Raw genomic sequence first — 23983 nt, 5'->3', positions numbered from 1 at the left:
CAGAGTATCCACAACCTTTTAGGGACAATTAATCTTTTGTATACCATCTATTATGACATCCCCTGCCACAGGCAACAGACTTTTAATTTACTATATATACTCATGTATAAGTTGAATTTTTCAGCACATTTTTAATGCTGGAAAAGCTCCCCTTGACTTATATGCGGGTCATTAAAAAATTTTGTGTGTTTTCAATTTGCCGGCCAGCAGGGGGCGCAGTTTTTATGCTAGTGGCACCAAAATTTCAGGGTACCCTCAGATGACACTCCTGATGATACCAGCCAAGTTTGGTAAAGTTTAATTAAGGGGGTCCAAAGGTATGGACCCCCAAAGAAGATGCCCCCATTCCCCATTGTTTTCAAAGGGAGCTAATAATAGATGGGGCTACCCTTTTGAGGGTCCATAACTTTGGACCCTCTGAACCAAACTTCACCAAACCTGGCTTGTATCATCGGGGGAGTCTCTTTATGATACCAGCAAGGTTTGGTGAAGTTGGGGTCAGGAAATCCAAAGTTATTGACCCCCAAAGGGGGTGCCCCATCCCCCATTGTTTACAATGGAAGTTAATAGTAGATTTTCCATTTCTGATAATATCCCTCTTAAAATCTAAGTTGGGTTGCATTTGGACATACAGATGATGATGAGGAATCCAGTTTTGAAGGATTTTAACTCTTGTGTTTTAGCTTGGTTGCTGATTGAGCTAAGGTTTTTGTACTTTTTTAACATTATTGTTGAGACCATATTGTTTTTGTTGATCCTCTTTTCCACCTTCACACAGAGCCAGTTTACTGTTTTTTTCTTTTGAAATAAAATATTCAAAAAAACATTTAACCTACTGATGCCTCAATTGATGTAATTTTATTGGCATCTATTTTTATTTCTGAAATTTACCAGTAGCTGCTGCATTTCCCACCCCTCGAATTTTATATATAATGCTGGAGTCAATAAGTTTTCCCAGTTTTCTGTGGTAAAAATAGGTGCCTCAACTTATATGCAGGTTGACTTATACACGAGTATATACGGGTAACTACCACTGTGCAAGCTGGCTTGGTTTCCTTTAATATAGCACTGCTTACATATTAGTCTCTATGTAAAGACTGAGAACATTCAGGAGCATCCCTCTTTTCTCATCTATTCCTAATTGCTTTCTGTCTCCCCTTTGGAGCATCTGCTTGGGAGGCAGCACTGTTCTGATCGTCATATTATAAAAGGAAAACAGGGAAAGGATTAAATTTAGGGATAGTCAGGCATATGCCTGTGGATGAAAGTATAGAAACTTAAACAGAGGAGTGTTGCTGACAAGGAAGATTCCTGGCATGTGAGTACACGAAGCTGCCTCTTACTGTGTCATTGTTCCACCCAGTTTAGCACTAGCATCACTAACTGGATGTCATAATTGAAGATTTCTGACAAAGATCTTTCTTAGACCAGCTACTTGACATCTTTTTTACTTAGCATTTACCAGGACAGAACCTGTGATCTTCTGCAAGTCATGTATGTGCTCTATCATGCAGATAGGGCCCCTCACTCAGGAAGCAGATTATGAAGACATGAAAGAGCTGGATATATTTTAAAGTATCTCCATATCATGGGAGGAATATTAGACTGGAAAGAAAGTACATGTGTAGGTGAGATGAGAGAGAATTCACACAGAGAAGTACTTTCAACATCGCATGCTGAACCTGTAGACTAGGAGAGAGTAATTTGTACATAATTTAAATTCTTTTCAGTGGCATGGAACCTAGTGCCCTTTCCCCTAACATTAGGAACTTCTCACTGAAAGCTCCCACTTCCCCACCTCCAAGGTTCCTGGAGTCCATTCTCTCAAGGGACACAATTTTGGTGGGAACAGAAGACTGCTTTGGAAGGGCAAGAGCTGAAAAGCCACAATTATGGGATCCAAGCCATAAATTCTGCTTTCTTTCCATGGTTCATTGTGTGCTATTTTCAGGCACTTTACCAAATATTGAAGTGATTAGAAGAATGGTGTTATTTCTTTGCTTAAGAGTAGCCTAGGGGCATGCTGATTTTCCCATGCCATGTCATCTTCCATAGACTGCTTGGTAAAATGACTCATGTGTCACACTGGTATTTTGTTTTCAGCAGCTATGCACTGCACTTTTGTTATGTGCAAGTTCTGTCCTGTTTGCGGCAACTAAATTATCTTTTTCATATAAATGCAATCAATAAACATTCTGGTTATTAACAGTAACTACAGAAATACAGAGGTCCTAGATGCAATACTACTGATTGCTTAACCACAAATAACCAGGCAGAAGCATTAGATCTGAACTGGCCACATATGCTTACAACCAACTAGATAACTAACCACATTGTTTCTGCAAAACTGCAACAAATTAAATATGCTTTAATCCCATTTTGAGGTTAACTGGGAACTGTGGTTAACTGTGATCCAGAGAAATCACTATCATTCAAATAACTTAGAATATATTTCAGTTTGTACACAACATCTTGCGTAAGCAAAAGTAAGGGAACAGTTTGTTACCTAATTTGCTTCATTTACACCCCACTTTACTACACAATGGAGACCCTAAGGCCCCTTCTGCACATGCAGAATAATGCATTTTCAGTCCACTTTCACAATTGTTTGCAAGTGGATTTTGCTATTTTGCACAGTAAAATCCAGCTGCAAAAGGCATTGAAAGTGGATTGAAAGTGCATTATGTTGCATGTGCGAAAGGGGCCTAAGTGGTTTACAGTGTTTTCCCACTTTCCCTACACCACTTCAGACTGAAGGTCATATAATTTAAAAAATATGTGCATCTTGCATAACAGATCAGATATGCCATTCCAACATTTGCAATCTCTATAGTATGCAAGTGCAAAAGTTCTCAGTAGGATTCAGTTTCTCATTTTTTGACACAGTGGATATAAACAATTTGCAGGACAACATATCTGGCTTTGTTCATAGGTGTGTCCTAAGAGAACAGGCACCTGAATTTTACTGGAAAGGACCTGTGTCCTGGTCTAATGTCTTCACAAGTTTAATAAAGAGAGTTTATGCTAATAATCTTGGAGACATGAAAATGGGACAGATTAATTTGACCTCTCAGTTGGAAGTTTTAACATAAAGTTGATGGTGAAACTGAAAATCCAGAAGAATGTGCCACAACTGGCTACACATACAAACTGTTTTCCAGGTGCTCTGTTGTGCAATCTGATTAATGTTCAGATGTTTTGGGAAAGGTATTCAGCTTCCAGTGGCATACACACAGATCTAAGTGGGAAAAGGCGACATGTATAATGGGAAATGTTGTGGACAGTTGTGTCGGAACTATGTAGCTTAATATTTTACTGTGATCTTAAATGCATTCACTGATGAGTAATTACCAGAATTCCAGTGAAATTACTCGTAAGTGTACTGTTCATGGAAAGCGTCTTAAAGATGAAAGTCAATGTACTTATTTTTCCTCGTTGCTTTCTATAACCAATTCACCAATACTAAGTATGCCTTTCTCTTTCTTTCCCATATGGTTTCGCAGCAAACCTGTGTGACAATGAACTTCTGCTATGCCAGAATGGAGGAACATGCGTCAACAACATGCGCTGCCACTGCCTTCCCAGCTACACTGGTGTACTGTGTGAGAGGCTGACTTGCGAAAAGGATTCACAAAGCTGCAGTCCAGGCTCTGGGGCAATATCATTACAACCGCTGGTACTTCTATTACCCCTGGTTGCTCTGTTAGGATTAAGTGAGCTTTTTGTATTTTAGGCTATGCAGCTTTGAAGGCATCGACTTCAGACTGCTTTAAAAGGAATGTGCCACAAGAAAAGAAAGAGACGAAAGTTACAACAGCAGCAGAAACAGCAAGCATTTGCTAATAAATCTTTTTTTAAAAAAAATTAAAAGGGGGGGAAGTAAAATCTCCACATTATATAGACTGGAAAGGCCTAACAGAACTAAGCCATATCTATCCATTGTGGACAACACAGCGAGTCAAGACTGTTATTTTCCGAGTCCAGTTAAGTGGACAGCTGTCAATACTATTACTGCTAATCACAATGCCAGCTGCAAATGCTTACACAGGATCGAAAAAGGCTTTGAGAGCCCCCTGGATGGGAACACACAAAAAAACCCCACAAAACCTTGCTCCTCCAATCTGGTGTAGGACTGTACCTCTTCCCAGTGTGTGGACCAACCAAATAGAGGCATTCTTTGCTGTCAGTGCATTGTGGGTATAAGGAAATCAGTTTCAAAGCTGCCATATTGGCCTGCTTCAGCCCCCGAATCCCTTCCCAACTGTGCTTTAGTGAACGTTGCTCTGTAACCCTTGTTGGTTGAAGATTTCTTTGTCTGATGTTAGTAATGCACATGTGTCCCTCCTGAATAAATCTCAAGCCAGTCATACCCTTGTATATCTTAGATGCACTGCATCACTTTGATACGGTGCTCACCTATTGTACAAGAGTGGCTATAGGACAAGAAAGAGTTGTATTTATCCTTTTGTATTCAAATGAAGTTATTTTTCTTGACTAATGTAATATGTAGATTTTTGTATTATTGCCAATTTGTGTTAACAGACAGTTTATTAATGTACTTTAATCCTAATCTGGTAAAGGGGGGAAGTTATGTTTCATTTTATCTTTTCTTTGTTTATGCTTTTGCTTTTTATTTAATTGTGCAGAGATTTCTCTGTATGGGCAACGTGCTGGCATCAAAGAATATCAGTTTACATATTATAGCAAGTGTAATAAGATTCCACCAAAGGACATTCTAAATGTTTTCTTGTTGCTTTAACACTGGAAGATTTAAAAGAATAAAAATTCCTGCGTAAACTATTTCAGGGATTACTATTGCAATTTCTTAATCCAAAAGAGAGAAAGAGAGAGATATGTTCTTTGGCATTTTAATAGGTGGATAGTATGTAAATTCTTTATGCAGATGGATGTAAATCATGTTTAAAAAGGAATGGTTCTGAAAATGGAAGGCAAACTTTATGGAATGCATAATTAATCATTTTAAGCAATAAGAACATGGTGAGTATTATTTGGATAGTAGAAAACTTGCAAGCTCATTTACCCTTAAAATATTTATTAAAAACTTCTATTTACCTAATGTATACTCTATTTCATGCAGTTAAGCAGTTGAAATTATATTTCTCATGAAATTTCAGATTGCACAATTCAGAATTTAGTGCTGAAGCCTTTCCTAAGTATTGAGCACTTAATCTGAAAATTTGACATAAAAATCCATCTCTTTTGATGAATTGAATGAAGTTAGTATAAAATTTACCTAAACTCTGCTCTAGGTTATCTTTGAGAAATTACCAAACGTTGTTTGATATTATGTGTCTGTATGGTTTCTACTGTCAGCTGAGAGACTTTCAGCTAGTAATTCCTATATGTTAGAAACTGTCAAATTCTGGCCGTTTCCGCACGGCCAAAAGCAGCGACGCGATGACGTCGCAAATTGCGACGCATCCCAAAAAAAGCGTTCACACAGACAGGCGGAGCTGCGGGCGTCCGCAGCCCCGCAGAAATGTGATGGTTCGCACGGAAGCGCTGCGGAAGCGGCGTCTCGCGACGTTGCGCCTGCGCACTTGCGAAGCCGTGCAGGCCCGACGCCATTTGTGACGACAGCTCCGTGGCGGCTGTTCGCACGAGTGCGGCGTCGATGCGTCACATGGGGAAAAAGAGTGGTTTTAAGCCGCTTTCTGAATACACCGCCTTCAAGGCTACTGTTTAGCTGCCATGACGGGCGCTGACTGGCAAAGACTCCGCCATGCTGCGTGCATAACGCCTCGCCTGACGCTTCTTTTCCGCTAACGACGACGTCATATTTTGCCCGTGCGGAAACGGCCTCTGACTTCTACTGCTTATCAGCTGTCAGATAGTGTCTAATACTGAGTGTAACATGTCAGATTTTGCATTGGTACATCACCAATGCCAAATGTTGGTTACTAAATGTTGGTTACTAAAAAGATATTTACCAAATGTTGGTTACTAAAAAGATATTTAGATGTTAAGTGCTATTGAACTATCTAAGATTTGTATACATACAGGTTATTCATTCAAAATGCACATGGGATAATTTTTAGGAATAAGCAACTTCCCATCCACCCTCCTTATTTCATTCTAATGGGGTTCTATTGTTCTCTTTCTTGGGATTCCACCTCAGTAATTAAATTTTGCAGATGTCCTATTCAGAGCACTGCATGACTTTTATCTCTTGGATTTCTATAGAGACTATTTCTAGAGACCATGGATACTGTGGGGGAACCCTTTTGGGACTATGAGCAATCACCTCCATGATCTTTCCCAAATGTTTTGCCCCTAGCTGGCAAACTGAATGTCTTTTTAAAAAGCACATAAAGGCTGTGAAAGATCTACAGAATACTGGCCCTTTCCATACAATTCATTTAAAACATTTTGAGGCAGGAAATAAAACATTTCTTCCATAGAGTTTCATATTGTTTTTACCCCAAAATATTTTATTTCCAGCCTCAAAAAATTTGAAATGAATCCTCTTTTAAAAAGATTCTCTGGCTGAAACATCTTGAAAATGTCTCCAGGTGCTGTGTGATCTATTGACTATGTTTCCCACTCTTCTCCGCTTCCCTGAACTTCCTCCTCAGTGTCATTTTCTGAGCTCACTCAGTTCCCCCTTGCATTTCTCTGTTCTTTTATTCTTGGGAAACCAATCTTTGAACCATCAAATGTCCAAAGAGTATAGAATGCAACAGAGGTTGTGAAGCATTGAAGCATCGATTCAACACAGAACTTAAAAAAGGGGGAGAAATCACAAAATGGTGACCACGAATCATTTGTGTGTGTGGTGAGTGTGGTTAAAAGGGGGGGGATAGAAAATGTTTTACGAACATTTTAGGAGATTTGTGAGGAAAGGGACATGACAAACATTTTCTGTTCTAAGCTGTATCCTGTTAGGGGTGAGGGAACCAAAATCCAATAAAATCCAGTACATGTTCATTGAGTAACACCCCCCCCCCCTTAGACATTTTTGAGGAGAATTTGGTGGGGCACAAATTTGTTTCAACTTTACATATGTTCCAAAAAATAAATCGAAATAGTTTATATAGTGAAAGAATGTACCCTGGCACCACACTGATTATCAGAGCCGGAGGACATAGCTGGCAGTGTCAAAAGCTGCCTAGGGTCAAAGAGAAAGAAGAGCCAAAACTACTTTACTTCTAGGGTCAGAATCTGACTACTGCTACCAGAAACATGCTTTGCCTTTAGACCTGGCAATTTCCATATAGGTTATTTGCCTGGGCTCAGAGCTGTTAGAAAGTGTTTTTTTCCCCTTCTTCCACACAGCATCATGTTTTGTTTGTCCACCTTCTAGGGCTTACACAGCTTTTCCCCTGTTTTTCTCAAACCTGATTTTCTACAAAGTTTTGGGGAAGATTGCAGCAAAGGCTGTGGTGTGAGCGTAAGAAAGATTGAATTTTCTCTGTTCTAGCCAGATGATACCATTTTCTCTGACACTGCTCCCCGGGGGTGATTTCCTTCCCTGCCATGAGGGTTGAATCTGCAGTTGAATATTGTTATAACTATGTAGCATTGTGACACACTCTGTACCCATTTTTCTGAATTCTCACTTTTTAAAAGAAGTAAATCTCTATCCCTTGTTCTTGTGGAGATATGTGAAAAGGCATGTATTTGCAACAAAATGCTTTTTTTAAAAAAGTATGAAAGCTGAGAATTCAAGGAACCTGGTACACAGAGAGCTATAATGTTGTTTCAATATAACAAAATTTAACAGCCAATTTTTTTTTAAAAAAAAGTGAAAAACCAAAAAAAGAACAAGGGAAATGGCCACTGCTGAAGAAAACTGTGAGAAAACTGCAATGTGGAAACCCCATTTGGGCTGCACTATATCGGAGCCACAAGAGCAAAGCGGAAACCACACAAGCCCATCACCATGCAGATAGATGGTTGTCACAAGAAGGCTCAAGTTTACAAAAAATGACCATGCATATTATAGCTTCCATAGCACTGCACCAGTGTTCTAGACAGTAGATTGCATAGGAGGGATAATTTCTCTGCATTTTATGTGGTGCCCCCCCCCCCCCCCCGAATTTGGTTTTGGCATTCAGTAAGAAGCTGATCATGTTCTATCTTGTTTTATGGGGGAAAAAAACTACATGGTGATTTCGAGTGTTTATGTTTGCACTCGAGAAACAAAGAAACTTCTGAATTCAGTTCATGGAGTGAAATTAATTATTCCTACATATTACAAAAAGTAAAACTGTGAATTATAATTTATCTAGCTCATTATTCGCTGCTCCACCATAAAATATGTCCCAACACAATTTCCTCTTCCTGAAGGCACCAGACATATGGCAGATGGAAGTTTGTCTTTGCCCAAATCCCTTCTGCTTCTATTCCCAGTCCACCTTTTGGCACACTGCAACTGAGGCTCATGTTCAGTAACTGGAATGGCCCAGATAAGCAGTGGGTCAGATTATTCAGAGTACGAGACCTCCCCAAGCCAGAAAAGTGACTGCAGGGAGGGGGGACATCACACAAAGGAATTCCAATCAGGGCTGATGTCATATGACATGAACATGAGCTTAGTGTTTGGGTTGGCTGGCTTATCTGTCAAGCAGATATCTTCTGAATTGCATTCTCCTCTTGCAGCCCTGAGGAAACAAGAAGTTAAGGACAGCAAGGAAGATTAAAACTGAAAGCCAACTAGAGCTGCAGACCTTGTAGTACTACCAGAAAAAAACAGCCAGGACTGACCTACTTAGTTCAGGTTCAAAAGTCACAGCAAACTTCATTCAGATTAGTTCCCCTTCTGAGGTTAACAAACAGGTCATGTTTGGCTCACATTCTGATCAGCTTTTATCTACATGTATATCCCATAGGAAGCATTTTAATATTGTGTTCCTTTGCATATATTGACCAAGAAAACACAAACATGATTTGTACTGCCTTGTTTATTGGCGGGGGGAGAGGGAAGGGTATCTGTTAAAAGTGAATTGGCTAAAATTCCACATGGAGCAGCACAAGGTGTCACATACTATGAACTACTTTAGCCAAAAGTAACAGGTCCACAAAGGTGTTATTAACATAGTGATGATGTAAATATACTCTGTGCACACTCAGAGCATCTGTGTCCTTTGTTATTTCACAGCCTCTTATTCCAAGACTTGACTTTGGAACAAAAAGGAGAGTGTTCGCTTGGCTCATTTTAAAATGTGTATCAAAACAACTAGCTCATGATTTATTTTGCTTTTACACAGCCCACTTTCTGATATTATTTTCTATCGTAGCCTATGCTCACACAAATAAACAGACAACATTTTTGTTGCATATTGAAAGCTGGAAAGTGAGAACGTTGGGTGATATGTGCAACCTCCTATTTGGCTAGATGGGATTACCACTGGTAAAGGCTCTGAAGCATTCTATCTATTTAAATAAATTATTTACATGTTTCAAAGACCAGCCTTAGTAGTGAAATGGGGCTCAACCTTAATTGATATATCCGGTCAAATGTAAGCACGCCTACAATTAATGGTCAGCTAGACTTATTACCACTATATCTATAGTATCAGAGTCACCAGCAGCTACTTGTTTTTCAGATGCCTTTCTGAACTACCAATCACTGGTAAATGCAGTATTATTCCAGAGAGTGATCTGGAGTGAACGAGTGAAACAGGGTCATTCAATAAGTCAGTCTTTGGGCAGAGAATTGGACTTGTAATGACATAATATATATGTGCCTCAGGTTTCAGTTTGTACATGCATTTTTTTTATTTGTGCAAAGGATATTTGGAAATTATCTACTGTCAAGTGGAAATTATCCACTGAGATACTAGTGCACAGGAACAAGAAAGTTTGTTTTTCAACTTGTATATGAATTTGAGTTGCATGTTAATGTAGGGTTTTGTTTTGTATTTGAAATGTATTTGAAATTGCTGTTCTCTAAATATCTTTAGATTTATTTTATCACATATACTTAATGTACAAAGAAAAGCCTAACATTGCTATCCTAAAAAGAGTTATGCCCTTATAAATTCACTGAAACCATTGGGCTTATAAGGTTGTAACTCTGTATAGGACTGCACTGGAAATTCCACATGCTAGTTATATTAACTAACTAAATTTTTTCTAATGCTGGTTTTCCTGTGATTTTCCATGGTGTACAGTAAGAAGATCTACAAATTCTGGTTTGTGCTGTGGTGCATGTCCAGTTGGTATCTGTAAAATGTACATTTTCCAAAGCATTTATATTATGCTTCACCATCAATCATTATTTCACTGCCGCAATCTCCTTATACTGTAATCCCTGTTTTACCCATTTTAAAGAGGTGCAGCTGAAGCAGAATAAAGATTGCTTCAGACTGCAGCGGCAGTGGGGTAGGGATGGCATTTGAACTTGAGCCCCCTTGCAATTCTCATGATGGTCATCCACTTTCTGATCTTCAGCATAGACCTGTCTTATGGGGAAACTTCGCACAGATCCCACCCTTAAAGCAAGTCCTCCCTGTGTTATTTCCCCCAAACTGGGTTTTTTGAGAAGTGCATTATCTGTGAGTCTTTTGAAAAATCCTGGGTTGCAGCAGCTTGTGAGCAAACGGCAAAGCAAGAGGTGCTTTATTCAGCTGTGCTTTCCTTTGTAAAAAAATTTCCGGCTTACATATGCATAGCCACACAAGTGCACATGGTCGTATCGTGGTATCGTGAGACGTCAGCATGGCTCTGGGGGTTCATTTGCGCATGCCTGCTTAACTACATATCAGTGGGAGGTAAATTTAAAAAATAGATGCGCCTCCGTTTGAAAGCGTGGTAGCAACTCGCATTGTTTCCATGGGCTCAAATTGCTACCTGCATGAATGCACGCGAATGTGAAAACAGGAAAGCAGGTTACTTTATCCCGACTGCAACCTGCTATACATTTGCTGTGTGGAAAGGGCCTAGGAGAGGACTGTGCATATGAGAGAAAGACTGAGCAACTATTGTTTTGGAGTTAGTTGATGTTTGCTATGCCTGGTTAAAAATCTTGATTTGATCTCTCTTCAGTTTCTACCCACTCACTGACAGAGGGAACCACTGAGACACAACATTCCATAGTGGTGGAAGGTGGATTGTTTTAAGCCACCATGCCTGTGTGGCGTTATGGTTAAAGTTCTTTGATTAGGGAGGTCTGGAATCCAATCCTCATTCAGCCTCAAAGCTCATTGCAAATGGAGTCAATAACCAGCCCATGATCTAACCTATATTACAGGATAAGATATTAAGACAAAACTGGGAAGGGAGGTTCCACAAAGCGCACTTGGACATAAATTCCATTGAAAGTAAGGGCATTTGGGCAGAGTCACGCTGGTGAGGGGCTTTAGGCTATAAATTGTGAACAAACTGGTGTTATTTTTCCCTGCTGGGATTTCTAGAAGCCTGTGGAGGCCATGTCAGGAAACCAAGGTAAGTGTTAGCCCTCTATGCTTTACACAGCACCTAAGTTCCAATCCATACTCAGCACCCTGTAGCAGCTTTACGTCCAGGTAGGGGTCCACTCATGTAACTTTGTTACAGGTAGCTGGGCAATTCCACTTGGAACTCCCATTTCCACATTAACAGAAAAACACACATAAAGATCAACCAAACCATGGCCACATAGCCCGGAAAACCCACCAGAACCAGACATAAAGTAATTTATCTTTGGAACGGTGATAAATGCTAAACCCATTGTATATAGCAATTTACTGTGCCATCTCTCTCCACTATTCTTTGCTGAGGGAATAAAGGCAAAGAGGATAGATGAGACAACTATTATGGCATGAACAAGGTTAGGTATGACTGCTGTTCTTCCCTGCAGCAATAAAGGAAGACTGAAAACAAACAATTGATGGTCTTGATTTGCATAATTAGCATGCTGTTTGTAAAAGATGCAGAACTGGCAGCCCAGATTTGCAAATCTGCAATAGACTCTTGTCTTAGCTGAATATCCTGTGAAGTTTCAAGGAAAGGAAATATTTATATACATCTGAAGTCTTCGTTTACCTAAGGAACTGTACTGCCACTACAGCTGCCACTACTTACACAAAACCCAGGGCAACATGATAAACCTAGCTTTAGTATTTAAAGGAAGTGACAAAATATACTGCTGCATGTAGATAGAAAATGCTGCTCTAGCATAAAAAAGTTAGTTTTACAGTATTGTCCAAGGTGTAATAAATTCTCATTCCTGCCTTTCATTAGGCCAATTACCTCACATGCCAGAAAGAGATGGAGCAAACAGTAAAGGAGAAAAATACAAACCACAGCAATGTTTCAAAGACCAGGCAGACTCAAAACAGTGGCAACACAGGGTGAATTTGCTTGTGAGGAGATAATCCATCAAGCATAATGCAAATATTTTACCAATATAATAGCATCAAATGCAGAACAATTAATCAGCACAGACAGAAACCCCAAGGGAAACTTGTTATTTTGTTCTTCACAGGCTCTTGTAGCCTTTGAATCAAGGGCTTGGTAGTCTTTGAATTGTCTCTAATAGACTTGCCCCCACCCTATGGGAATAACAATTTGGCTAGCAAATACAATGGAAAAAACCCACCAGGAAGCAGCTTCTGCGATGAGTTCTGTTTCTGAAAAAGCTGATATAAAGAATGACAGTCACAGTAACCAGGTGATATTTTGCAGAATTCTCCATGACAGCCCAACCAATGGAATGTTTGTTATTCACATCACCAGCCTCCCTTTGTGTATGGAAGAATAAGATCAGGCAAAGATAAATTAAAGCCTTGGCTGTCTGCCAGGGCGACCTGCACAAAATTGTAGATTTACTCCCAGAATCACACTGCTGACAACAGAAAATGATATTGCAGCCTCACAGAGGAGCATAAACACAAATACAGCTGACTGACATGTGGCATGAAGGATTACTTATAATTAAAGGGGATTTCTAATATTAAAATGTGGAATTTAAGCTGCTGAAAAATTTGTTAGCATAGGCCAAAAATACAGGCTGTGCAATTATCAGAAAAGATGCACTTCAGTCATCTTTATATACTCAAAGCTTTGTTGAAATTCTCAGGAGATGGGTTGTGCTTGTTTGGCTATGGAAGAACGGGCAACCCAGTGGGAAATGGCAATGAATTTCATATCATACCCATTGGGATGGGATGGTTAGCTTTTTATGATGTGGTGGTCTTTCCTAGTCAGGCCTGAGTGCTATTTTCCTAGTCAGGCCTCTGAGTGCTATTTCCATGAAGAATCTTGTCTTGTATTTCTCAGCCATCAGTTCTCCATGCCACATGACAAATTTCTTTTAAAATGGAAGAACTGTGAAATCTTTTGGAAATCTCCTTTTCAAAGAGAAAAGGCCAACATCAGCTGAGCATGCCTGAACTTGAAAGTAAGCCTACAGATTCTTTGAAGCCCAATCAATTTGCTTCTCTTGGAGTAAAGTTTAATTTTATATACTGTATACATCTAGTGAATTTTCAGCCACCATTTCTATTGTTTTGTTATATGTAGTGAATTTAACACCCAAAAAAAGATCTTTAATGTATAGGGTCGCTAATCTGGAGACCACCCACTATTATAATTGATCTTCAAACTACAGAGATCAGTTTCCTTGCAGCCAAAAGCTGCTTGGAGGGAGGCATTATACCCTGATGAAATCCCTCCCCTTGCCCTCTCCAGGTTTTACACCCAAAATCTCCAGATTGCCCTCCAAGAACTGTGAACCCTATTAATGTAGGCTGTGCGCTATAATACTGGAGAACCAGCGTGGTATAGTGGTTAAGAGCAGTGTTTTAATCTAGAGTACTGGGTTTGATTCCCCACTCCTCCACTTGAGCAGAGTCACTGGCGTAATGCCCATTGGGCAAGGTGGGCAGCTGCCCAGGGCATCACCTTGTGGGGGGCATCAAAATGCTGGGTTCGTTTTTGGGTATTTTAGTGGTTTTCCATTTTTGGCCTGCAGGGGGCGCAGTTTTTAGGCTAGCAACACCAAAATTTCAGCGTATCATCAGGGGACTGTCCTTAGGCTACCACCCAAGTGTGGTGAAGTTTGGGTCAGGGAGTCCAAAGTTATGGACTCCCAAAGGGGGTGCCCCATCCCCCATTGTTTCCAATGGGAGCTAATAGGAGATGGGGGCTACAGTTTTGAGGGTCCATAATTTGGGCCCCCCTGAACCAAACTGCACCAAACCTGGGGGGTATCATTAGGGCAGTCTCCTGATGAGACCCTGAAAGTTTTGAGACTGTGCCTTCAGAAATGTGCCCCCCTAGCCTGCAACCCCCATTGACAGCAATGCAGAAAACTCAATGCAGAACAAAGATTCTTGGGCAAATTTCGGGATGTTCTTGCAGGGAGGGCATTCTTGGACGTATCAGCACCAAATTTTCAGGGTATCATCTGGAGACTGTCATAATGGCACCCCCAATGTTTGGTGCAGTTTGGTTCAGGGGGGCCAAAGTTATGGACCCTCAAAACTGTAGCCCCCATCTATTAGCTCCCATTGGAAACAATGGGGGATGGGCCGTCCCCTTTGGGAGTCCATAACTTTGGACTCCTTGAACCAAACCTCACCAAACCTGGGGAGTAGCATAAGGACAGTCTCCTGATGATATGCTGAAATTTTGGTGCTGATATGTCTAAAAGTGCACCCCCTGCAGGTACCAATGTCCTGGTGCAAAAAAAATTTGGTCGTGGTGGAGTGGCCGCCCATGGGGGGGGGGCATACAACTCAGGTTTTGCCCAGGGCTACAGTTTGCCCAGGGCTGCCTCGTTACGCCCCTGAGCAGAGTACTCTTATGTTTCCCCACCCCAACATTCCTGCTGGGTGACTTTGCACTAGTCACAGTTTGTTCAGAACTCTCTCAGCCCCACCTCACAAATTGTTTGTTGTGGGGAGAGGAAGGGAAAGTAGTTTGTAAGCCACCCTGAGTCTCCTACAGGCTTTGTCAGTTAAGGCTTTGACTGAGTAGCCATCTTGTCCTCTTGTGATTAATGTGAACATGTGTGAACATGATGATTTGACTTTCTTTTTCACTTTGTGCTTTCCTCCTTTATAATTAAAATAAAAAGTAAAAATGTTCTTCAGCTGCTCAGCTTGGGCACAACTCAGCCAGGCAGTGGTCTGCATTGAGGAAAACATAAATGAAATAACAGGCACCAGAGGCTTTATAACATTTAAAATGTAATTTTTATTGACAGGAATACAAAAATGGTTTTGGTAAAATAATAAATATTATAAAACAAAAAGCTGGTAAGTTGTAATGTTATTATTTACAAGTTGTTGCGGTATCTTCCTTCACAGTTGTTACAAGTTGGCTCAGGTCACTAACTTAGTGCCTTCAAGATGTTACATTCTGTTTATTTTCTACAAATATACACACACCAGAATAGGTGACATCATAGTCTGTTGGTCTTTTTATCCATTTGAAAGACCTTCAGTTTACCCATAGGTAAGCATTCCAAAACAGTTTCTTCAAACACTGGCTTTTAAGACAATGTCTCCATTAGAGATGTCCTGCCAACACGTTGCTTAACAGAGAAGGAATTCTAGCTATTCCTCAGAAAGCCAATTTCCTCTCTCTCTATTAGGATCACACCACTCTCAAAAGCTTCACTCCTTTGTATCTGATTGTGGGTTCAAGCAACCTGTGTGTTTAATTAGAGTCACTCTTTTGTAACACCAAGGACTCAATACTGTTTCCTTATTTTACTCTGACCCTTCAGTCCCTCAATTGCAGTATCTTAAAAGCAACATAGAACAAAGCCCTTTTGGCACACACCCATTTACTCTGGTACTCTGATCAGAACTTACCTCAAAATCTCACACAGCCTTTAGAACTCTACTTTTTGCAGCCAACCAATCACAAGCAGTTCTGACTTAGCTCCTAGTAGACTGGAGTCCTCCTGCAGTAAATAAGGCTGTTTAGAAATTCGTCATATGTCCCACCCCTATAAGACTTTGTGTTGGCAAGGTTTCACCAAAGCCTCAATGAAGCAATGGGTAGGTCAATGACTATACATTACACTAAAGTGTATAAGCATGCCCAGTAAACCGTGATATTACTGACCACAGAATTCCAATCAGAATTCCAATAGATAACTCATCACACATACCATTGCAGTTCGCAAAACATTTTTAAAAAGTCAAACACATATCTAAAAATGAATGAAACATTAGTACAGAGAGAGAGAGAGAGAGAGAGAGAGATTCTGTTTTCCCCGGTATACTTTACCAAGATGTTTCCTGTCTTCTTCAGATGTTCCTGGATAAAGCATCAGCCACCATATTCTCTTTACCACAGGTTGCATATTTGTGGTTTGTAGGTACAATATCAAAGTTAGAGTTGGTACCCAAGGTGAGCCTCCTCCTCTCACATAGGAAAGCTTTCAGCTTGACAACTGCACATACACTTGCTAAACATTTACACTTATGCATAGAGAGATGTTGTTCCCCTCTAGTCTTCGAGACCAAATTTCCCCTGTTGAAAGATTTTGGTTTGCCACTTTCAGAATGTATATTCAACAAATAGTTCATATTAGAGATGTTACTTATTACATAAAAAGGACCCTCTCAAGAAACTTTAAGTTGGTTCTTTCTTCTGGGTCTCAGAATGAAAACTTGATCTCCAGGCTTGAAGACTCGGATTCTGGCTTTAGCGTCATACTAGATTTTTTAACTGAACTCTGTTCTACGCTGCAGTCTCTTTAAGATCTTTTAAATTTTTTGGGAGCTCTAAGTGGTAGAACACCAAACACATGCTTTGTTTACTACAATGGAGTTCCCAAAATGTAATGCTGTCCACTTTCCCATGCCACAGCATAGATGGTGGTACGGACTAAGCCTGTAGCCAGTCACAATTCTCTCAAAAACTCTATAAACCTAAGCAAGGACATCCATAACCCAAATAATAGAGCATGGAACACCGGGTAATTTCTCTCTGTCATATACACGTTGAATACTTGGGAAAAGGGGTGTGATGGGAACTGTAAGACTGAGAATAAACACTGTTATAGAACACAGGATTCCAGATACAAACATTGAACTAGCTTGTCCACTATCTTACAATTCTCCAACTACAAACGCAAGGACAATACACCCCACCCAGATTAGCAAGAAAAGGGGATCACTATCTTAAGTAGGTCTACTAGTCATTGGTGTTCAGAGGCATACAAGGGGTACATTCACCCTGCACTGAAAGTTAATATATTATGTTTTTCTCTTTTAGTTTTTTCAGTTTCTCTTTTAGTTTTTTCAGATTCAGTCAGTTTAGATCTTGGATCACAGTATCATTCACTGAGCCTGCCTGCATGCATTATCTTCCAGATGGTGCAGTGACCTTGACCTTGCCGGCAGTGCTTCAGTGTCTTGGTTCAGTCAGCGAGGAATGTGCTGGGGCACCTTGCTGCCTAGGCTGGAAAGAGTAATTGCTGTGAATGGATCACCTCACACCTTGGTTGTTCAGCTTGGGGAGAATGATCTGCTGCATGACAGCAGATTTGGAGGTTCTGGCTCATTCACTGCCAGGGACAACCATTCTGTGGTCACAGCTGTTGGAGTGCTGGGAATGGTGCTCACACCCCCAGGCAGGAAGGGGGGGTATTTGGAGGCCAGTGCCCAGATGGCTCCCACTGTCTTGCTGCTCCTGATTTTTTCTCCCAGCATTCAGGTCTGGGAGAATGATATAACTGGGGAGCAATAAGGGTGCTGCCCAGTGGTCAGATCCATCCCCTGTGCTGCACCTCTGCTTCCTTAACCAGCTTTCCAATAAACAGGCTGTGGCCAGTTTCTTTCCACAAAATGCTTGTGTCTCATTGTGCACCCCTTGGCCTCATTCTCTACTCCTCGGGCAGCAATCACAGTCCTTGTGTCCTTTATCTCTTTGCAGGCAGCCCTCCAACAGGGATCGAGTCAGGATGGCTCTCATCCATAAAGCAGTGTAAACTACCTGCTGAGTTTGCAACATGATCAACAACTGCAGCAACCAAACTACTTCTAGCTGTTCTGCTGCTGTGTGGACACCCTTGAACTTGTTCCCACCTGGATCCTGCTCTATTACAGTTCATGGTTGTTTGACACTCATGTTGTAAATATCAAGGACTATCGGCGATGGGAACAGATCTATCTGTGATTCTGCTGTCTCTTGGAGCAGCTTTCACATGAACAGAGCTTTTGCAACAGTAAGTTGGCAGTCGACTTGGTGATTCAGTAAATCCAAATCACCTTATGGTTTTTTTTCAGGTTTTTACTTTACCGATAAAAACCCCAGGCTATTTGGCAGAGCTAAAAGTCCTGGGGCTTATAAAGATTTGACTTTATCAACTTTTAGACAGTGTGTGAGAAGAGAGGCTGTAATCCTGTATTCTCTGTGGAAGATCCACCCCTCCCACACACCCCGGGACACCAGGGGTGGGGGGAGAGAGGTTTGTGAAACAGGGGAAGAAGGTGACCTCCTGCTTGCGAGAGGGAGTGTACTCCCTCCTACAAGTAGGATTATGCCCCCCCCACACACACACACACACACACCACTTTACAAGGCTGGCAACCTTGGAAAGCAGGGTAGGGGGAGAAGGCAGCATAATCCTGCTTTTCAAGTCTTCTAGGGCTTGGAAAGCACAGCAGGAATAGTTCTCTCCCTGCTGCTGTTTCCCAAGCCCACTAGGGCCAACTGATATTGGTTCTATTTGGTTTTACTGAGTTGTAAGTACCAGAACCCTAAACATACCGATAGAAACCATCAGTGCTCAAGCCTAGTTGGCAGCCCTATTAATCTGACTTGCATTCAAACCTCTTTTCTGCACAGCTGTGTTCCGTTTCAAATGAGATATGGTAGATAGGGATTTCTGCCTACTTCCTGCTTGTTAATAATCTCAGCTGCTATCACAGGACTTATACTGGGAGGGGCTCCAGTCAGTGAGGGGATTCAGCAGGTTCGCACCACTTTGGCAGAACTGGTTGTTAAAATGGTGTTTATAAACAATCAGTTGTTAAATTATTTGAATCCCACCACTGGAACCGGTTGTTAAATTATTTGAATCCCACCGCTGGCTCGCTCCAGTGTTCGTACAGTTGTTCTCTAGCAGGGGGACGGCAGGCCTCTCGAGCTCCACAATCCTTTTGATCACTGTTGTGTGTGATAACTGTAGCTCATACATGAAGGAGAAGGTTTGTGGGGTTGACCAGCAATAAGCAGAGCGATGCGACACATGGTCAGATCCTAGCACTTGGTATAGCATGCACTGATTGGCTTTCCCAAATTCTAACACTCAGTAGAGTGATAGCCACACGGGGAGTTGATGAGCAAAAGTGTTATGTTCTGGAGAAGTCAGTCAGCATGCGCAGCACCAAGTGTTTGGATCTGACAATGTAAAATGTTGGCTATACCTGAGATTCTGTCTGGGCTATCCTTCTTTACTCTATATGGCTGGTTTTTATACCAGAGTCAGTGGAGGATTCCCAATGCCTGATGTATATTTTTCCTGTGTGCTGTTAGGGGAACACTCTGCAGTTTATGAGGTGTGGGCTGTTTTTCTTTCTTCTACTATTTTGCTGCTGATCGCCTTGTTACTGGCCAAATGATGAGTTTTGCCTTGTTACTAGCTTCCTTCTTGTTGAGTCCTCAGGATTAATCTTACAGATGAGGAGCTCTAGTGTTTAAATATTTACAAAGGTACATTCGATGGTCATTGCCTAATTTCTCTTGATATTCTAATTCTGCATCCCAGTGGTTCTGTGCAACCTTTTTTAAAAAAAACAGATATTTTTAACAAGCAAAGGCTGCAGAATTCCTACATTTATCTGAGATGAAATGAACAGTGAAAATTATCATTAATGCTCTAATTCCACTACCATTGCTTGCCTCATGCCTGGCAAATTAAAGAGTGGAATCATTTAAGATTAAGTGATAATTGCATTAACTTCCAATAATTGGTGTAGCAATAAGCCACTGTTACATGATATGTAATTATGGTAATATTCAGACTTGTTGAACAAAAATTAGGAAAATCTCAATTTTTAAAAAATACACATCTGTTCTCTATATAAATATTTTCTTCCAATGAATTTTTACTGGTCTTCAATTAAGAAATGCTCAGGAGACAATGATTTACAAAAATGAATTGTACACATTGCATTTTTAGCTGAGTAATCCCTTAGATGTCCACCTCTGGCTGGGCTTAGACATTCCAAGCATCTTTCATTTCACAGGGGTTATTAGAAAGGCTGGGGAACAGTCCACCCATCTTTGTCCCTTCAATTAGAAACTTTTTTCCATGAGGCCATGAGATGACATCACAATAACTAAAGGAAATTAGAGTCTGCCCATTTTTTACGTAATAAAAAAATTGCATATAATATGGCATTTAATTTTGAACCATCTTCCCCCTTCAACTTTCTACCTGCTCCTGAGACAGATATTCATGCTATTGCATGTATTCTGATAAGGATCCACACGTAGAGATCTGTTCTGACTAGACTTTTCAGTGTTGAGAAGTGCCCATTTATGGACAGCTGGGATTTTTTGGCCAGCTAAGTGTTTACAGGTCCAGTTTACATGCTGATTTTCACCACAGGTTGAAAATGGTCCTTCTTTAAGATACACGTTTTAGCATAGCCATGTATAATTTATGGCATTTGTAGTACAATTTGACCAGAAGTCTTATTAAACTAACCACCTGCAAATGATTATAGAAAATATTATCAATTCAATTAACAAGTAGGTGTAACCAGACATATCTACTCATTAGTGTTACTATGGTTGCGCGCCTTCCATGATTTTCATTGGAGCGCTTCTATTGGCTTGAATAAGCCTCCTCCAGATTAAATGACTATGGGGCAACAAAAAGAAATTCATTTCACCTACAGCAACTGATGAACTGTGAAAGTCAAATAAAGGAGATCCCTAAATTATCTCAGCAGAGGAATGATGTTCATAAAGGTGGTTCCTTGCTGCTATTTAGAATGCAAAGTTAATTAATGCAAGGCAGTGAGATACATCTGGAGGACAATAATGCCAGTACTAGAAAGATGAATGCCAATCTTTTAGAAATAAATTGAACACTAATCAAAAAATTCTTCACATACCCTTCAACCTTGCACTGTAATGCCATCAAGGGTCTCCTTTTGGTTTATCTTATTGATGAAAATCCACAGATTACAAAACTTGAAGTCAAATTCTGTGTAATAGTGTATAAATTTCATAGTCCTAAATAGTCTTGGCTTGATTGGATGGGTAATGCTTTGTCACTTTTAATGGATTTTTACATTAATTTTAATATATTATTGTATTTTTATCATTTCATTGATTTTAATATGATATAGGCATATGTGTCTCTGATTTTTAAGATAAATGTATGCTTTATATTGTATCTAGTAAATTTTGGTCTTTGTAATAAATGATGCTTGGTTATATGGGATAAGAAAGGGAAGAGATCTAAAGAGGCAAAATCAAAGGCAGAACAAGGAAAATGTCAGTGAAACAGCATTACACTAGATGTCCTTTTGCATTACTAAGCTTCCACAGCCACTAGATTTCTTATCCCACACACACATGCTTCATGAGTCTAAATTAAGACACAAAGTGTTATTTTTGCAGGCACAACACTAAACCTCTGGGATGGACAGACACATTTCATTGCCATAGGCACAGAATTCAAGATCCTTCCTTGTTTCCTGTCCTAGACACAGAACTGTGTTACAAGATAAACACAAGCATTCTAGTGTGGGTTTCTCTCAAAATGCTAATATGCCTAATCTATCCCCTGCCCACTAATTCTCCCTTGCAAATGTCCCCAAGCTGTTTCATACTGATTTTTAAAAAATCCAGTCATGTTGACAGTGATGGTAGACTGCTAAAAGAGAAGGAAGAAGGAAAAAGAAACTGAGGAGGCATTTGCAAAGGAAAATCACTGGCTCTGGAAGGGGTAGCCACCCCTTTCTTCTTTGCAGCAGTTCTCCCCTACAAATATTTTTCAACTTTACATTCACAAAAATGCAAACCTAGGAGCACACATTTGCTACAATTAACAAGTAGCTCTATTTTCAGATAAGTATACATCCTGTGAGTTGGATCCAGAAATCCAGGCAAAGATTATGGATCTTTCCCATGTTTCAATCCTCAGGTAATCACTTAGGACCCAGGAAAGGTTGGCTTCTGTGGCTGTAAGGCTTACATGGAATAACAGTCATTCTGGATGGGTATTACACAAAGATAACATGAGGTCTCCACTATATTGTAGACCAAAAGATTATGTTACAAGTATTTATTTCCTTTATACCTGCCTTTCTGCCCAGTGGAGACTCAAAGCAGCTTTCACCATTCTGCTCTCCCACTGGTCAAACTAGTAGAATCTCCTGTGGTAGGCTTCCCAGGTGCCCACTAATGATGGGCAATCTCCTGGCAATTTCTGCCTCTGTCTGCCAACGCCCAGCTGTTCAGCATGCAGAAGCAAGCCAGTGGGGGGGGAGTAATTGGAGTCCATTCAAGATGATGTACTTCCAGTGCAAGGTGTAAGCACTGGCATCGTACCAGCACCTGCCCCCAAAACACTATGGTTTGCCAGTATTGCACCAGGGGAAAATGTTTAGCACTTGCCTCAAAGACTCTATGGTTTCCATGGAAATCACAGAATTTAGGGGGCAAGTGCTGGAGTGCCCCCTGGTGGGATGCCAGCACTTCTGCATCATGGTGGAAATGATGTCATTGTGCATGAACACTGATTACCATCCCCTGTACTCACCTCCCAACATCTCCCACCAGTTGCCAAGAGGGACATAACAACACTAACCAGATGAGGGAGAGAGGATGGAGGAAAAATACCATTGCATCAGCAATGTGACATCACTTGGTGGGCAAACCTGGAAGTGATGCCATGCCACTTTAGGATGCAGTGGAAACTCAGTAGTAAATCCATAGCATTTCTACTGAATGCTGGAGTGATGTGATGTCAGTTCCCACAGCAGTATCCCCAATATCCCTAACCCCTCCAATCTAACCGTACCATACCACACACTCACACACACACACCAAGTTCAGTTTATGGTCACCAGCCACAGTGGTTATCAACACAATTACACATTGTTGATTAAAGGTGTGTACCAGCAGGGAAAATGGCAGCAGCTCAGAAAAATAGGAGGTGGTGACTAGGGTGTAGAAGTGATTGAGTATGGGCAGGACCTTTAAAAGTGCAACAGTCTGTAAACCCTGCCCAAGAAGTGCCTCGAGTGGATTCCTTCCAAAAATATCAACATAAAGATGGTCTGAAAAAAATGGAGAAATGTTAAGATGATATTGGCAGATAATAACTGTGTGCAATGTGGCGAAAATTCCCACAATTTTTTAAAAAGTATTTAATTATCAAATTGATACCCAACCACTCCCTCAACTTAAAAATGAAACACAATGCAATAAATAATCTCAATTACAACAATAATAAATATGTAACACAATTTAAAACCTACTATAAAAATCTCCTATTGAAACTGCTGCATCCAACAACCCAACAATAAAATGAACTGGGGAAAACAATACACCACGTTACAATGATACCATTGTTACCAGACCCAGGGTGTATTGCTCCAGAGCTTTTGCTAACAGTACAACTGTACTTCACTAGTTAAAATATGATTTTTAAAAAGATACTTAACTATGCTCAAACTTGCAATTATTTTTTTTCAAGTCAGCCTGTAAAGTTCTTCCTATTTTTACATTATTTCTGGAGCCAAAATGATTCAGAATTTACCTCTTTCAGAGGGAATGCAACCTGTGACAGAGCTCAACAAAAGGAGTCATTCATCTGTGCTATTTTTTTTCAAAACTACTAGACAGTTATAAAATATTTGACACCTTGTCTTCTTTTTTTGTAAAGTTCATTAATGCCCATATAATTTCTGCTGCATTAAGCCTCTGAATTAATACATAAAGTCTCTTGCACCTTGAGAAGGAATTTATTCTCAGAGGCTGAGAATTCTAACATGAATGGGTTTGATACATGGATATTTCTGTTTCCTAAAAACTCCCTGTTGAAGGAGGA

The 23983-nt window shown here is 40.4% G+C and overlaps 1 protein-coding gene across 9 annotated transcripts in view; it reads left to right on the top strand.

Moving 5' to 3' along the window:
- Positions 1-4800, top strand: part of NTNG1 (netrin G1) — a 295249-nt gene extending 290449 nt beyond the window's left edge. For all 9 annotated transcript variants that reach the window (XM_048496743.1, XM_048496740.1, XM_048496739.1 and 6 more), the window contains one exon: positions 3504-4800. In XM_048496743.1, coding sequence (XP_048352700.1) covers positions 3504-3733 — 230 coding nt within the window. In that variant the 3' untranslated portion in view covers positions 3734-4800. The remainder of the gene's footprint in view (positions 1-3503) is intronic.
- The last annotated feature ends 19183 nt before the right edge of the window (positions 4801-23983 follow it).

The sequence above is a fragment of the Sphaerodactylus townsendi genome, linkage group LG05, assembly GCF_021028975.2.
Source record: "Sphaerodactylus townsendi isolate TG3544 linkage group LG05, MPM_Stown_v2.3, whole genome shotgun sequence".
NCBI lineage: Eukaryota > Metazoa > Chordata > Lepidosauria > Squamata > Sphaerodactylidae > Sphaerodactylus > Sphaerodactylus townsendi.
The sequence above is the reverse complement of the archived record's forward strand: the minus strand, read 5'-3'. Positions and strand labels throughout refer to the sequence as shown.